The sequence below is a fragment of the Temnothorax americanus genome, unplaced genomic scaffold, assembly GCF_048541705.1.
Source record: "Temnothorax americanus isolate GAGA-0224 unplaced genomic scaffold, ASM4854170v1 Scaffold78, whole genome shotgun sequence".
Classification (NCBI taxonomy): Eukaryota; Metazoa; Arthropoda; class Insecta; order Hymenoptera; family Formicidae; genus Temnothorax; species Temnothorax americanus.
The window spans coordinates 92,344-108,475 of record NW_027509801.1 but is presented as its reverse complement, the minus strand read 5'-3'; the positions used below and the strand labels follow the sequence as shown (position 1 = coordinate 108,475).

At 45.6% G+C, this 16,132-nt stretch overlaps 2 protein-coding genes across 7 annotated transcripts; one reads left to right on the top strand and one right to left on the bottom strand.

The window, feature by feature from the left end:
• Positions 1 to 64: 64 nt before the first annotated feature.
• LOC143906990 (uncharacterized) lies at positions 65 to 6,770 on the top strand. 5 transcript variants are annotated; one of them, XM_077423439.1, is made up of 2 exons: positions 65 to 214; positions 5,875 to 6,770. In XM_077423439.1, the coding sequence occupies exons 1-2, from the start codon at positions 206 to 208 to the stop codon at positions 6,229 to 6,231; spliced, it is 366 nt and encodes a 121-aa protein (XP_077279565.1). In that variant the 5' UTR covers positions 65 to 205; the 3' UTR covers positions 6,232 to 6,770. The 5 variants fall into 5 exon arrangements, with proteins under 5 accessions (XP_077279565.1, XP_077279567.1, XP_077279564.1 ...); XM_077423441.1 differs by having other exon boundaries at positions 68 to 207; XM_077423438.1 differs by lacking the exon at positions 65 to 214 and adding an exon at positions 669 to 1,028.
• Positions 4,364 to 16,127, bottom strand: LOC143906964 (uncharacterized). 2 transcript variants are annotated; one of them, XM_077423384.1, is made up of 11 exons: positions 15,102 to 16,127; positions 14,361 to 14,639; positions 13,249 to 13,309; positions 12,864 to 13,135; positions 12,554 to 12,755; positions 12,280 to 12,442; positions 12,100 to 12,177; positions 11,652 to 11,809; positions 11,387 to 11,515; positions 11,169 to 11,301; positions 4,364 to 10,840 (listed from the first exon to the last, which is right to left on the bottom strand). In XM_077423384.1, the coding sequence occupies exons 2-11, from the start codon at positions 14,468 to 14,470 to the stop codon at positions 10,398 to 10,400; spliced, it is 1,749 nt and encodes a 582-aa protein (XP_077279510.1). In that variant the 5' UTR covers positions 14,471 to 14,639; positions 15,102 to 16,127; the 3' UTR covers positions 4,364 to 10,397. The 2 variants fall into 2 exon arrangements, with proteins under 2 accessions (XP_077279510.1, XP_077279509.1); XM_077423383.1 differs by having other exon boundaries at positions 15,335 to 16,127.
• Positions 16,128 to 16,132: the final 5 nt, after the last annotated feature.

The window sequence follows — 16,132 nt, the reverse complement described above, 5'->3', positions numbered from 1 at the left end:
TCTTCTATTTGTAATTTCAGAAACGATACCTTATCCAAGTTTTCTTACCCTCCTCCAAATACCTACCGGCCACCAGCTACCTCCGTGCAACCACCGTGGTACTCGCCCCATGAGTCATGAATATCGAAGACTCGATCGAAGATAAAAACTGCCCAAGAGAATCGCGAAGGAGCCATATACCGATGCAATTTGGATTCTGGAAAAGATGTACGGGGTAATACGCCTCTTGGTTCTCTAGATTCTCGTTTCGGATGAAAATCCTCGAGAAAAAACAATTTACTTTTGTATAGCGATGACTGAAATGTCTCTCTCAATTTGTTTAAATACCAAGGCAGCGCGACGCGTCCACGTCTTTAAATGGGACGCCGACGTCCCTTTTGTCGCGGGGTTAAATTGACGTCGCTGTTCGGCAGATACGCAAGAATTACAAGAATGCCATGTTCTTCGTGTCCGGCTTAATCGCTTTAGTTTCTCGCGCTGGCACTATTCTCATCGAGCTGTTTTTTGACAAAGGCAGGGACGAGAAGGATCGTTTCGACCCGAATCTGGCCGAGAATCCGTCTCTCGCGAATACGACCGCGTCGAGAGGATCCGACGCGCCACGCGGAAGCGGCACCGGCGCGGCGGAGCGACGGAGCGAGTTTCTCTCGTTACTCTCGTCTCGTTAGTCGGCGCGCGCGCGGCGAACGGCGTGGTTCTCGCGGTACGATCGCATCTCGCGAGTGTGTTTTGCTCCTCTTCCTTTTTCTCCCTCTTAACTTCTTAATCGCGCGTACGCGTTGGGAACCATCTCTCGAGGTCTCGCGAGGACCATCGCGAATGAGCGCGCAAACTCGCGCGAGTCGCGAGAATGATCCCGAGTTCCGCGCTCGCGGCTCCGATTTCGGTTTCGTGATCGATCTCGATCGGGTTACGGACGGCGACGAGGAGGAATCGACGATCGACGTCGCGAACGGTGTTGGAGAAACGATCGCATCGGCATGAGGTGTTTCGAGAGCTTCTTCGAACACACCTGGCGGCCGCGGCAGGTGAGCCAAGACGAAACTCTCTGGCGTTCTTCCCGATCGCTGTCTTCGCGTCTCGTCCGGTCTCGCGTCGCGATCGCGACGACCCCGATCCGGCTTTATCGCGCTCGCGATCATAAATGTGTCGATCGACACTTGGAACGTTCGAATCGATATTCCGTTCGGCGATTGCCCCGCCGAACGACGCGTACGCGTTGCGCGATTGTGCCGAGACGCATACGCGCTCTATCAGGTATGACGAGACGCGTCGCACGTTTCCCCATCCGCGCGTAACAAATCCTCAACCCTTTTCGTCAATTACAGAAAATTAAAGAAAAAAAAGAATCGAATCGTTTGCTTTTCAATTTTTACATACTTTTGTTCGATCTTTGTTCGATAATAAGAGAAATTTTAATAATATTTTATAACTCAATACATAATAATTCGTCGATTTACGGTTTTATATGATAATATTTTAATTAAATACGTGGAAAAAGAAATAATGTATCGCGTGTATCAACTACGTGTATTTTAATTATCTTGTTAAAATTCAATAGCGGTATTAACGAAGCAAATACATTACGTCGCGCTCTTGTTCTAAAAAAAATTGTTATTCGTTTTACTATACTTTTATTGAACGGTAACGGTAAAGAATTGACAAGATTATCTTCAACGAGGCTAATGCCATCGATGCATCGTCGTCTTTCTCTTACCACGTGTATAGACGTTCATCTCTACAAATCGAAACTGTTTTTATCGCAAAATATTAGGATATATCCTTCCAGCCTTCTCCATATCGTTAAAATCGCAATGTAACGTAGCAGCGCGAACGTCGTCGGGAATAGATGATAGATGACAAGTAAGGTACTACGTTTACGCGAGCGTTATTATACTTGTATACATAATAACTTACGATAATTCATTTATTTACGCGGAGTGAATTATCGTAAATTACTACAGAAATAACGTTCGCGTAAACATAGTAAAGGAGATGTACGTTAAATATTATCGTACGCAAATTTACTAAAACGCATAAACATTTTACATTTTACATTTTTTTCCTCGCTTCTCGCTCGTGACGTTTTTATTAATCACGAAAAATCTACAAAATATTACATATCTTAATAAAAAAAAGTGTTAAAAGAGATCCCCCCCCCCGTTGAACGATGACAACAAAATATATATTTCTGAACAATTTTCTGCAATTTTCCAAGCGCTCGCTCGAGTCTCGCTACGTATCCCCGAGCGAATTGGCGATTCGCGCGCGCTTGTACCCTATATATTCAACCCTACTGTAGGGCTATCCGCTCTAGGGCCGTGCTGGTGCGACAATCGCGGCGCGCGCAATGCGCGTCACGGTTGCTCTACGATCGACGAGAAATTCGCGCTGCAAAATTTATCGCGCTTATTTACATTTTTCCGCGCGGCGATTCGCGACTCGATCGCGTCGCGGCTTGAACGCGTCCGCGATAAAGGTCGATAAAATCATCAAAATGGCCGGGGCGCGAGGCGACGGCGACGGGCGATCGTATAGTTTGTAGTCGCGCGGCTTATCGGTCGACGACCGACTTCCCTTCTCGTTGACGATCGCCGGGATGGACGCGAGGATCCGGCGAACGATGATCCTCGGAACATGGACGCGATTTACGTAATCGTATACCTGTCCTCGCGGAAAATAACGGACGAGAGAGAGAGAGAGGGAGTTACGCAAGGTACGATTATACACAGGGTGTCGCAATATTTCCATGGAGATGTAGATACGGAGGTATTCGCGTCCTAGACTTTCTTCCAGCATTCTATCGTTGAGCGATGTTTACTACAATTACTACGTGCAGCGTGTAGCGTAGCGCGTATAGCGCATATAACGCCGCGATCATCGTCCAGGTCCAGGTATAGCTAAAAGCGATAACAACGCGACAACGACTTAATAACGAGTACTTTAATGTATACGTAGTTTATATACGAGTTTGGTTGCGAGCGCGATAATTAAACCGGAGGGGAACGGATGTTTACGATCGCCGGGACTTGCCAAGATTTTTGACGGTGCGTAGCCTCGGCAGGAGCTGAAGGCTGAAGGCTGAAGGGGGACAGAGTCGGTTTATTGGCCGGTTGGTCAGGGGTCGCGGTTGATAAGCGCTGATAATGTCTCCCGCTCGGTTTAAACCTACTAGTCACCGGTCAGTTTGCGTGTGGCGCGCGGCGATTCGCGCGAGTGAGTTACGCGCTCCGAACTCCCGAGTTCCCAGGTTTCGGGTTCCGGGTGCAAATTAATTTGACGAGAAGAAGGAATCCGGTTCGCGAGGGGACGGCTCTTTTCTTTTCTGGAACTCGGAGAGGCGCTCCCTTCGAAGTCCGAGATGCGATATAGCGAGGTATGAGCATCAAGGACGATTGCTGCGTCAGCAAGTATGGATACGCGTTCGACGACGTGAGTATACCGCCGCGCGTCGCACTGTGACATCTGACGAGTCGTCTTTGATTAACGTCTAGAATAGAATAAGAAATAGAGCGATTGAATAAGAAAACGTATAGGAAAAAAAAGAGAGAATAAAATATTGGAATTGGAATTAATATTTCTTTCTGTCTCAATTAATTCTTCGAAATAATCTACAGGATCTTTTTTTTTTAATGAAACCAAATACACAAGAGACATCGTTAACGTTCTGATGGGAATACGAGATCTTTTTGTAATTACGATTTATTACTTGTTATTATAATTATCTGTTTTCCCATTAATTATTGAGCCAGATAATTTATTATGGAAACGAAGGAAAACGTAAGCTACGTTGAAATTGGAGGGAGGGGAGAATATATAGGGGAGCAGGGTCCTGAGTCCTGAATAATCGCGTTATCGGCGTTTATCGCGTCATTCGCCAGTCATCGCCGCGTCGTTTAATTCTGTTCTCGCAATTTAACGATGCCGGCGTCGACACGCGTACATACATCGTGGATGATCGTGGCAGCTACATCCGAGAAAGCGATTAAATCTCTCGTAACTCGTGAGCAAATAAGGGACCCCATTAAAATCGACGCTGCGCTGGCGAGCGACACGGTCGATCGCCTCTAATCGGCTCGTTGACTGTCGTTGATCCTCGAACGAACGCGTTAGTTCGCGCGGTGAAAGTCGCGTCGCGTAACGTTAACAGACCCCCCCCCTTCCTCTCCTTCCGGGCTAAAAAAAGAAGAGATAAAAAGCGATCGCGACTCGGGCCGATCTTCAAGTGCGATTTCGAGAGGCGTCCGGATGAGGCTCCCCTCAGTCCCCTCTCCAAGACTCAGCGACTCCGTTCATCGCGAGATCCATCGAGCACCTCGAAAACTGCGCACGAGTTAATATTTGGAAACACGTTTTATTGCTGTTTTTCAAATTTCTACTCTTTTTCCTTTTTATTTAAGAAACAATATTTCACCGAATTTTTACAACACTCAATCGCGCGCGCGTTCGCGACCAACTGGACGATATATATGTATATTGATACAGCTTTCACCGAGGCACGCATGTTGCCTATGTATATATGTTCGCGAAAGTTTTACTTATTAATAATATACAATATATACATCAACGGAATTGCGACAGGTGACCATGTCCGGATCGCCCATATGGGATCGTCCGTTATACGGATCAGCGACGCAGCGGTGGAACTCCCCCACCCCTCGAAAAGCCAGATTCCTGAAGCACGCGCTGCACACGTAATCGCGAACCGTAATCATAACCGCCGCGCGCCGCGCCGCGCCGGCTTTGTTTTTCTCATCCTTTCACTTTCCGAGCCTCGCACTCGCATCCTCGCGCGTCATTGAATTCCCTTCGATTACCGTTGCGATGGAAAAAACGAGTAAAAATAAGAGATCATATCTTTCAAGATCCTATTTCACAGGATTCGTTCTGATTCGTAAGAGGCGCCAAGGGGTCGAGAGAATGGAGAAATAAATACATATATATTATATATTGTCGCGCGTACACATGTATATGTATAGGTATGGTATATATGTGTGCAGAGATATACACATATACACCATACATATAATTATTTCAAGACAAGTTTTAAAATGAAGAGGGCGACGAGGTTCGCAAAATCTCTAGCGGCGTATAGACCTTATCGGAATTTAGGTGGTAATCGAACCGAATCTAATCTTTACCGCGTGATTTCGTTTTAATTTCATAACGCGTTTGGATATAGGTCGAGCATGAATCCGGAAGTATTAAAGTCGTCGCACCGCGTGTCAACCGATTAGCTTCGCAGGATGTTTGAAACCGCTGACAGATAATTTTATCCAGCAACATAAATATCGGTAGACCGCAATATGTTTTTGCTCGCGTGCAGTGTTTTTTTGTCCATTCTATTCGATATCGTAATGTGTCTGGCTGCGAATAATATTTCGTTCCTCTTGCACGTTTCACGCGTGAAGCGTCTCATTATGCCGAAACAACGGATAAACAAGTTTCTACATCTTTCGCTTGCTTTTTACACGTCGAGATAGTTGAGTATCAATATTTGACTTTGACTATCGGCAAGTCAATGAAACGATGCATATAGGTATGCTTCAATTTGATGTGAAAATCTTTTTAGATACCTAAATTAAAATAATCTTTTTTTGAAAACTTGAGTTTCGAGCTTAAAAGAGCGTTTCTCTATAATTTTTTTTCTTTTTTTTTATACCGAATATGACGTTGAAAATGCTCAATTACCCTTCGCGCCGTGTTTTTGGCAAGTTTGTCAAAATTGTAAGCAAGATGAAACATTTTCGCGAAACCATCAAACGGAAAGAAATTATGCGATAATCAATCTTGCGTTGTGTTTCTTTTGAATTGACTCTTCGGCATCATTCTCGGCCGTGCGATAATGGCAACGATGACGTTTACTTGTTTCAGATGGATTTATCGTCGAAATTCGAGCCGAGGACGAAAAAGACGGCGGCGGAGGCGCACCGTCATCTCGCCGGCCGCGCCGGCGAGACCACGGAGCTGGGCGAGGTGAGGGTGACCGCGCCGAGCAGCAACGTCGCGACGTCGATGCCGTCGACGGCGCATCCTAACGGCAACGACGCGGCGACACCCTGCAAGAACGGCGGCTGCAAGGTCTGGAGGAGCAGCCGCGTCGACGGCGGCGAGCTGCGTCCCGAGAGCCCCTGGCATTCGCTCAAGACCGTCTTCTTGATTTCCGTAATCCTGGCGTTCCTCCTCTGGATCATCGTCTACACTCTGCTCGATCGGTATCGGATCTTGTGACCGTAACAATCCGCTTTTGGATCCCGCTGTGTTCTCGCGGTCGCGAGATGCGCGATATCAGATCCATCGGATCTATCGAAATCTACGATCGGGTCCTGATACTCCTGATGTGATCTACGTGACTTGGTGTTTTCCATTATGATCGCGATCTGCGATTGGATCATCGGGGGTCTACGGTTCACGTGTTTCGCGGTTCTCCATATGATTTCGCGCTGTTGAATCCACTTTACGCCTTCCGCATCATCGGATCCTGCATTTCTGATTTTGCAGGACGTTACGTTATATGTTTATATTACTAATCATATTTGATGCGTTGCGTTGCGACGATCGTTCGTTGTGACGAGACGAAATTAACAAATCCGTGGAGAAATTCGAAAGAAACGGCCGAATGGACGTTGAATGGGGAAGACTTCTCCCGGCAGCTTGAGGCTTCCGTAAATCGTAATACAAGTACCGCAACATTGTATATTTCGTACTGTTTTTTAACGTGTTTGGCTCCTGTAAATATTCGAATAAAATACGACACGGTATACACAATACACGGTATATTATTAGATTATTCAATCCCTTTATTATCATACTCGAGCAGATTGCGCGCTGAGTCTGGTGTTAAAAAATGAAAAAGTTCGTCGGCAAATCTTTACGCGCAGAGTCGTAAATAATACTGAGAGACACGCGATTTCTTAAGAAAGATCTTGAAAACGTGCGCGGAGATCTTGGTAAGTCTACAAATCGTTAGCATCGATCAAAAAATTCGCTCGCCTTCTCTGCTGTATGACTCCCGCGCTATTCAGACAAGTGAATGAACGAATGTTTTCATCAAAATAACTTAATGGCGCTCCGCGGGTTTTGACCGGGATTGTTATAGGCGAGGATATCTCAAAACGATCGCGATATAGGAGAGAAGGGGAATAAATTAGACCCATTTAGATGTCGCGAGTCGCGAGAGAATTATACAGACGCTTTGCGTTTCAGAGTTACAGAATTCTCTCTAATTATTTTTCCTTTTTTTGGTCTTAAATCAAATATCAAATCCCCTTCTCCCCTACGCGGCATCGCGATGAAATTGTCGTTGGTAAAAAAATATGACTGTGCACGCATGTTCGAGCATGTATCTCGCGAGAGATCAACCACACGGCAACGGTTTTAGTGAATCGAGACCGACGAGACCCGCGGTAGACGAAGACGTTATCGTTATCGGGAACGAGCAGCGGTCTGAAACAACCGGAACCCAGCACCCCCAGCCTCAGTTGCAACCGCAACTGCAACTGCAACCACAACCGCAATCGCAATTGCAATTGCAACCGCAACCGCACCCACCGCCACCATCGCCAACGACGACGTCATCGACGTACACGCGAGGCCGAGATCGAGAGACAGATCCGATGCGACAGCATCCGAGCACGTGGAGATTGCGCGACGACGACGACGACGACGACAACGGCGACGATGACGATGAGAACGAGGAAGAGCAACCGGACGACGATGTGTTGTGATCTATTTTGTCCATTTTCATACGTATGCGTTTTCGTCAAATGAGCGAGCGATGATTGTGCGTGTTTCAGTTCTCCGCGGCGACGGAAAGACGTGCGCCGCCGAGAGTGATCTTGATTGGTTGGGACAACTTCCGCACGAAGCTGCTGCTATTCCTGATCGCGTGTCTTCTCGTCTGGGCCTGCGTCTTTTTCCCTCTACTCGGCACTTGAATCTTGAATCCCGACTCTTCTTCCTCCTTCATCCTCTTCTTCTTTCGCCCGCGGTCGCAAAATGACACATCGGGTACATACAGATACACTTGATCGACATGACGAATGACGATTCGATGCGGCGACATTCAACACGATCACGCATACATACTTTCACGCGCGTTTACATTTCCATATATTATAAATAGATATATAATATATACCTATATATTACGTCCAATATATATAATAACTTTACATTTTTGGTATTCAATATTTACACGCTATATATGTTTAATCATAAATATATTAATTTACGTAGTGGCCTTCGCGGAGAAGTAATTAAATATAGCTCATCTCCGAACCATCTTAACGTCATTTACTTCTTTCGTTCCTCTGTTCTTTTCTTAATAGAACGTGTAATGCTCATTGCAAGATTTTCATAGCTTTAGTCTCTTTCTCTCCCCCTCCCTCTCCCCCCTCTCTTTCTCCACGTGCGCTTCCATATAATGCACAATTTCAATATATATTGATAAACGTGGACTTAAGACGGCTTGAAAATAGCTCTTTGATCGCGAGAGACAGAAGATTTGAACGACGCCGTCTCTGTCACTTTCGCTCAAGTTCCCGTAATATTTCTCCGCAATATTACGTGATTACTATTCTCCTTGGGCGCGGTTTAATCAACCGCAATCCTTTGGAAACGTCGCTACGCGCGCGCGCGACCTCCGTCGCGTATGCTACATGTATTTTTATTTACGGAACACTTTCGTTGTGTAGCATGTCGTTATGTATATATGCCGTTCTTTTCTTTTTTTTCTTACGTACTTACGGTAGTAAATATTTCTCGTTTCGTAATCGTTTGATCTAAATGAGAGTAATATCAAGTAGCGTTTTATATGGTATACGTTCTATGTACAGGGCGAGTCGATAGAAGCGGAGTCTTCAAGTATCTCCCTTGGAGATTTAAAAAAAGGGTGTAGAATGCCACTTAAGTGGTTCTAGATGTTTCTTGATATATTAAATTCGTTTTGACGTCACGTCGAACGTTTGCCGGTGATAGAAATGTAATTAATTGATTAAGAAAGTATAAGAGTAGAAATATATTAGAAATATGTATATATATGTATACGTAAACTGTCAATGTCACTTGTTTCCTTTAACAATGAATTATACATTTTACATACTTTTCTGCAATATTTTCTTCGAATCCAAAAGAGATTACTTCGTTCCATTTCTGTTGACTCGTTCTGTTCACTTCCGTAATCTTATTTACGATTTTCGTAACATACACGTGACAATACGACCATAACATTTCCATAATCGCTGTCTTACTTACTACAATAGTATAGCTAATACATACTATTAATTTGGCATGTAACAACCGTGACGGCGCGTTTATATGCTAAGAACCGCGACCGACTAGTCACGAGGGACGTCGCGTAAAAATACTTGCAAGATCTTATCAAATCCTCCTTTTTACACACAGTGTATCCCACACGACGTGTCTAATACACTTTATTTATAAATTCTTCAATGCGTGATTTTTATATTAAAGATTCATTTGAATTTAAACGAAGAGAACAAGGTCTTATATTGTCCTATTGCGTTGTTGATGAAGCTTGGCTCGCGTGGCTCATATTTAATTCCGAAAAGAATATCCTAGCATTTTCGTTAAGAGAAAACTGACTCTAGATTGCACGAAGAATTCATAAGTCGGACACGTCGTGGAACACCCTGTATACGTTACGCTGTTAGTCACGCGATGATGCTCGATTGGATAAGTTTTCGAGTGTCCAAGTATTTCTTATAGCTTGGAATAAATACAATAGCGGTGGATTCGTGTGAAAAAACGTGCACGTGAACGAAATTATCGAGTACGCAAATGCGGGAAAAATGCGGTTACGTAAAATATCGCGGGGCAAGAGTAAATGCGTCTGGAATGCCACGATAATGTGTCTGTTACGCGCGAGAGTAAATCGGAATCAAACCGGTACGTTTAAAGGAATAAAATCAAGAGCCTGTGCATCCTCACGTAACTCTTCTTTCCTCCGGTGTAACGTACGTGATCGACCGATACACGGAAAAAATGATAAAATTTCACGACTATTATCCTTTAAAATAACAAGTAATGTACATCTGAACATAATATGGCGAAAATAAATAAATCTTTATATGTATACGTATGTGCGTGTGTCTGTGTGTTATCATATAGGGAAGATATTCCGAGTTCGATACTCCTGAGCGTCAGTATTAAAATAATAATAATTAAAAAAGAAAAAAAGAAAGATAAAAGATCGCACGTGTATATTCGCGAACGGGATACGTTCCTAAACGTCGAACGTAGGATAAAGTTGTCCAAGTTCCTGCCTATATATAATATTTAGGGTAACAACAACGCGAAATGTATTTCACGCAAGAAAGATAATACCGTTCTGACATTCCTAAAAACGTCGAGATTAATAATAAAATAAAAATCGTTTATATCCGCGGCTTGTACGTCAAAGTAACGTGAAATGTTTTCACATCCATCTCTGTGCAATCCTGCGGGCCAATGACACCGTCGCCGCTGGTACGCGATGGCACGCGCGTCTCCTTGCTCGCGTGCTCTTCGAAGATCTCATTGTGGCTGTTGTCCAGCATCTTCTCGGTCGCCGGCTGCTGCTGTTGCTGCTGCTGCTGCTGCTGATCCGCCGCCATCACGCGCACGATCTTCACGGTCTTGATTGTCTCCAGGGAACGCGACTTGGACGCTTCCGTCACCGCCGCTGCTGCCGCCGCTGTCGCCGAGCGGCCGGCTACCTTAGTGCCGTTCTCCTTGTTGCGACGGGAAGAATTGCGATGCCAGCGTTGCTTTTCCCTAGAAGAAGTTCTCCGAAGACTCGGCCGCTTCACCGATTCCGCGCTAGCGCTTAAACCCGTGGCTGTATTCGAAAGACGTTCAATGAGAAAAATTGGACAAAGACTCGAAAGCATAGCATAGGGTTAATTTTCAACGGGCAATTAAACTTACAATATAAAAAAAAAAAAAGAAAAAGGCAGAAAAGAAAAAAGCCAATGCAAGCCACGCGCAAATGATGCGATAAAAAAATTATAGACATACAGAGAAGCTTTAACTTGTGTAAATAATTTACGTGGTATCAACAAAACTTATGCAATAATGCACAAGAGTAAAGAAATGTCAAGCTCACATCAACCTTGTTTTTTCTGGCTGTCAACGAAAGGACGCTCTAAAATTACGTGGTCGTTTACCGATATTGCCAGAGGAAGACCGATTGGAACCACGTAGAATGTGTATCGCCGTAGGATCACTGTCCGTGGCCACTATAGGCGTGAGAAACCATTCAGATCTAGTTCGCATCCGCGCGGCTTGTCTCTCGTGAACCTGCGATCACAACGATGGCATATATCACATCAATACCACGTGCCTGTTGTTTGTCGTCGTCATTATCGAGACACGCGTGTCTTACCTGCGGCAGGTAGCTGAGGCTCTTGGTGCTCTCGGCGTAGCGATTCACCGCGCGAAGCTCTTCCAGCGTCATGCCCGCCGTCACGCGTTTAGAATGTTGACTGCCGTTACTCGACGAACGACTGGGCGCCTGTAAAAAAAAAAGTAAAAATAAATAAAATAATCCGTTATATACTGCTTTATCTATCTTTTACGTTGCGACACGTGCGACGCAACGCGAAAGCACGCGCGCGCATTCCACGCGCTTACGATAGATGGTTTTATACCTGGAACAGGCCGTTCTCTTCTAAGCTAACCGAGAGACGTGTGTAACTCTCGAGTAAAGTATTCTCTGGAATCATGCCTAATGACGCGGCCAGATTTATCGTCTCCGGCACGTGGATCAACGCCGGAGTTGACTGCGATTCCTCTTGGTGAGACATACCTATTGTATGACGTAGCAATTATTACAATACCGTACAAGTGACAGTGCGCAAACGCCTTTCACTGCTGCAATATTGGACCGCGGTGTTGTCAGAAATAAAAATATACGAATCTTCTTCTCGCGCTACGCGCGTTTTGATATAAATTACTTTACTTACTTTATTCCTAAAGAAAAGAAAGGTAAAAGAAAACTTTTTTTTTATCGAACACAAGATCCACGGTGATAACAACAATGGTCGGGAAACTTAACGTTCGCGTCAACGAGATGTCACAGTTACGCTTATGACTTACATTCTAAATTAAACTTCAATCCCCACTTTTCGCACTCATATTGTAACCATGACTTTTCGGCTTCCAGCGACAGCTGTCCTAAAATTCATACATTCAGGTCGTACTTGCGCACGTAAGTCGTCGTGATTGAAAGTGCGCGCGCGCGCACGCACGCACGCACACACACACACACACACTTACTCGACACGAGAGTGTCCGGCGGATATCGGAAACTAAAGATCCAATCTTCCTCCACCTTTAATATCCGACCGGTTATGCGCGCGTAATATTCATAATTATCCCTTCCGAATAAATTGGAAACGCCAAAGTTGTCTATCATGAACTTGGCGATGCGCGTGGCAATCTGGAAACAGGTTGTCGATCTTCACTGACTATTATAATGTTAAAATCCTTGACGGACTTTCGATCTTCCTCGAGCGGTTCGGACCGTTGGAGACGGACCCGCGTTAAGTACCTTAAATCTTAGAACATCCTCCATCTTAGCAGTCTTGCCGTCGCTGACGCAGCTATGAAAGAACGAAGGTGCTACGGACACCCCCAGGGCCTCGCTGGTCATCCCCGTGTGCGCTCGCTCGCACGTTACAGCTACTACCCTGAACGTTCCGAACAGCAATACCAGTAACCGTTGTGTGTATATCGGCATGGAAGTAATTAATCTGCGCAACGTAATTTTTTTTGTGAATTTCCTCGATAAAACGATAGATATCGAGAATGTCGTAACGCGCAATGCGTAACGCGAATGTCAAATCGTCAAAGATCATCACCTGTGTATCTGGTCCCGTTGTTGTTCCACGCTATCTAGCTGGATTATGGCAAACAGTTGTTGCTCCGCCTCTTTACCGAATATTCCTCCAGGTATCTTGCGCAAAAACTTCTTTAGAACGCTGGCTATCGTGTAAACGCTAAAATTGTCCATATTGACCAGATGTCCAGTTTGCAGAAAGTGTACCAGTTTCTTCATGTTACCCTGGTGACCAGGCGCCCGAAAGATGTCTTTTCTGAGCGGGGCTTCCTTGTTCAATTTCAATATAAGAACCTGGAATAAGGGGACACTCGTATTATAGTTGATAAATCAATTCGTTCCAGATGTTTTAAAATGTACACGTTTGTCGACGAGGGGACGCTATTTCCATTGGCGTCGTTATTTACCAGTAATGGGCCAGGAATATCATTCTTGCACACTTCGTTCAAGGGTGCGCCAAACTTGACCCTACAAAAGGAAAGCAGAACGTTGCAAACATTACCTTCGCACGTAACGCAAATATCGATTTTCGGCGTTTATTCCGACAAAACAATAGCGGGACACGTGCATAAACTTTGAACGCAGTAGTATACCAAAGCGAGTTTCTCTAAGACGGGAGAATACAAATGTCGAATCAGAGGCGTCACGGCGGTGCGTTTCACTGCTCGTTATAAACGTGCGCTATCAAATGTCGCTACTCTGGAATCGCTAAACAGCTCCAACAGCCTTCGATAAGTCAGCAACTATTATAACGCGATGGATCTCCGATACACGTAAACTTTTCAAACTCTGCGCGCGTACTTACAAGTCTACCACGCACCTCTTCGGAGCATCAAACATAAAACGCAGAGTGCCGACAATATTTGTCCGCGATATCGTTAAATATCACGTATCACATCCGTGAAAAAATTTAAGACCTTTCGTACCTCACCGTCAGTTAATTTTTATATCGACACACCGTCTCGCTGTGCTTCATCTCTACATACGTATATATACGTATACTATACCATACTAGACATATATACATAATGACCGTCCACGAGAAACCGATGGTCTAGGTCTAACTTATGCAAACACGTAGTTTCACACGTCACACGTTATTTAAATATATTATACGTATATAATCTGACAATTTCGGCATTACGTTCTTCGCTAAAGATCGCAACCATCTAACCAAGGGTTTCGAAACGATGTACTTGACGTTAATATATGTCTAAATCACGTGCGCACACGCGTAAAAAATTGGCATCACACACTTGGGAAAAACATATTAATTATATATTACAACGTTTGTCGACGCGACAAGGCGTGCCACGGAGAAACGTATATTTATCTCTTTGATCTCTTCCAAAAAATGTATACGAACGTCAGAATGTTTTTAACATTAACGGTGTGTAAAAATACAGGAAAAAAATCAAGTTACGTTTCAACGAATATATGCAGCTTTTAACGAATAAAATATTACGTAAAATGCAACCGAAGGACGAGTGCGTATTATTCTCGAGCGATATATACTAACTTTTCCAGGCGTCTCGGGTGAAGAGGCTCCGAGGCGGGATGTCCACAGCTGGTTACAACATTTCCAAACGTAGCGGCGCGTCGATGCATTCTCTCCGTCCAGCTGCTCATTGTACAAAATCTACGGACCGTGGCATGCGAGCGCTAAGCGCGCCGAGGGCTGAGGGCTCTGGGCTCTAGGCTCTTGGCCTTCCGAAGAAGAAACGTCACGCTCTCCTCTCCGAAACTCGAGTTCTCCCGCGGTTCTCCGTGCCTCCCAATGCAGCTCCCACGCCAGTCGCTGAAAGCACACGGCAAGATTTTTGTCCGTCTTACTCTGGTTTCTACGTTTTCTAACTTTTGACGCAACGTTCGAACGTTGCTACTTAACAACTTATATCGTTGGGACGTCATTTCCCTGTTGTCGTTTTGCCGTAATCACGAAGATAACTCTGAGCTAAACTTTCTCTCCCAGCGTTATTATTGCCGACGTTAGTAAACACCAGAGTACATAAACAAAACACATTTACACGACTCACTACGAGGATAAAGGAGAGTCGAACAACGTAGAGAAATACAATAGTCACGTCACATATTATCCGTGTTGTCTGCTGCGAAATGCAACGCGCGTCAACTATTAACTGTTAATCGTTAACACGACAAAAAAAGAAATGCGATAAAATACCATCTGCGTAAACAAGCATCCGAAGATATATATTTGATAAAATGTGAAGACGTGCAGAAATCAGTTGAATGCACTTACAAAATGATTTCGACACGTGAATCGTAACGATCTAGCGATGACCCACCGGTGCAAACGTAGTCGCAGACAGGAAGGAACGCGAAGATCCGAAAGAACTGTGGAACTCTGTGGAAGTAGGTGGAGAAAGAGAGACCCGCGCGCGAGAGAGGCGCGGAACTTCCGACCAGTTTCGACTCAGTGATGTCAACGTGGTCAACGTCGGAAAGATAGAGAAGAGAGAGAGGAAATCTCACCGGGTGCGGGTGATCCCTTCGTCGTCGAGCGTCCCACGTTGAAGTTAACCTAACCTAACCGCGCGCATAGTCGAGCCAGGCGAGCGGGTGAGCGGGCGACACGACAATGACAACGGCAATGGGAAACTGGCGGCGGCGGCGGCGGAGATGCTCGCTTCCCCACGCACCAGCCCAGCCCAGCCCAGCCCAGCCTAGCCCAGCCGCGTCTACGTTTCCATGGAAATGTTGCGGCCGCGGTGCCGAAGCCGAAACTGCCGATGCCGAAGCGCCGACAGCATCGTCTCGGTCGTGCCACGCCACGCCACGCCACGCCGCGTTACGTTAACGCCTACGTTGCGGCACGTCACGATTCACGATCAGGACAGGACACACGACATATGACGCGATACCGAACCGAGACACCCTCGTCACAGTCGTCGCAGCGTCAGACGGTCGCCTGTCGCCAGCGGATCACGAGGAAAGCGTCACTCGTCGCTTGTCGCGTAACTATCACGGCCCGGCCACGGCTACCACGAGGACCACGGCCCGCGCACCACCGCCACCGCCCGTAGCAGCAGCAGCAGCGATCATCGCAAAAAATCAATATGATTCCCCACTCCCACCTCCCACTCCCCACACACAGTCCCATTCCTACATTTCCTACTGACGGGGTGACACTCGGGTCGGGTTAGGTGACAAACTGACCCAGACCCCAGACCGACCCAGGCTGACCAAAGGCCCAAAGACTCACGCTTAGCAGTTAGCAGCTCATCAGCCCGCTCGGCGTTCAGCCTGGCTAGAATCCCTAAAGATAGTAAG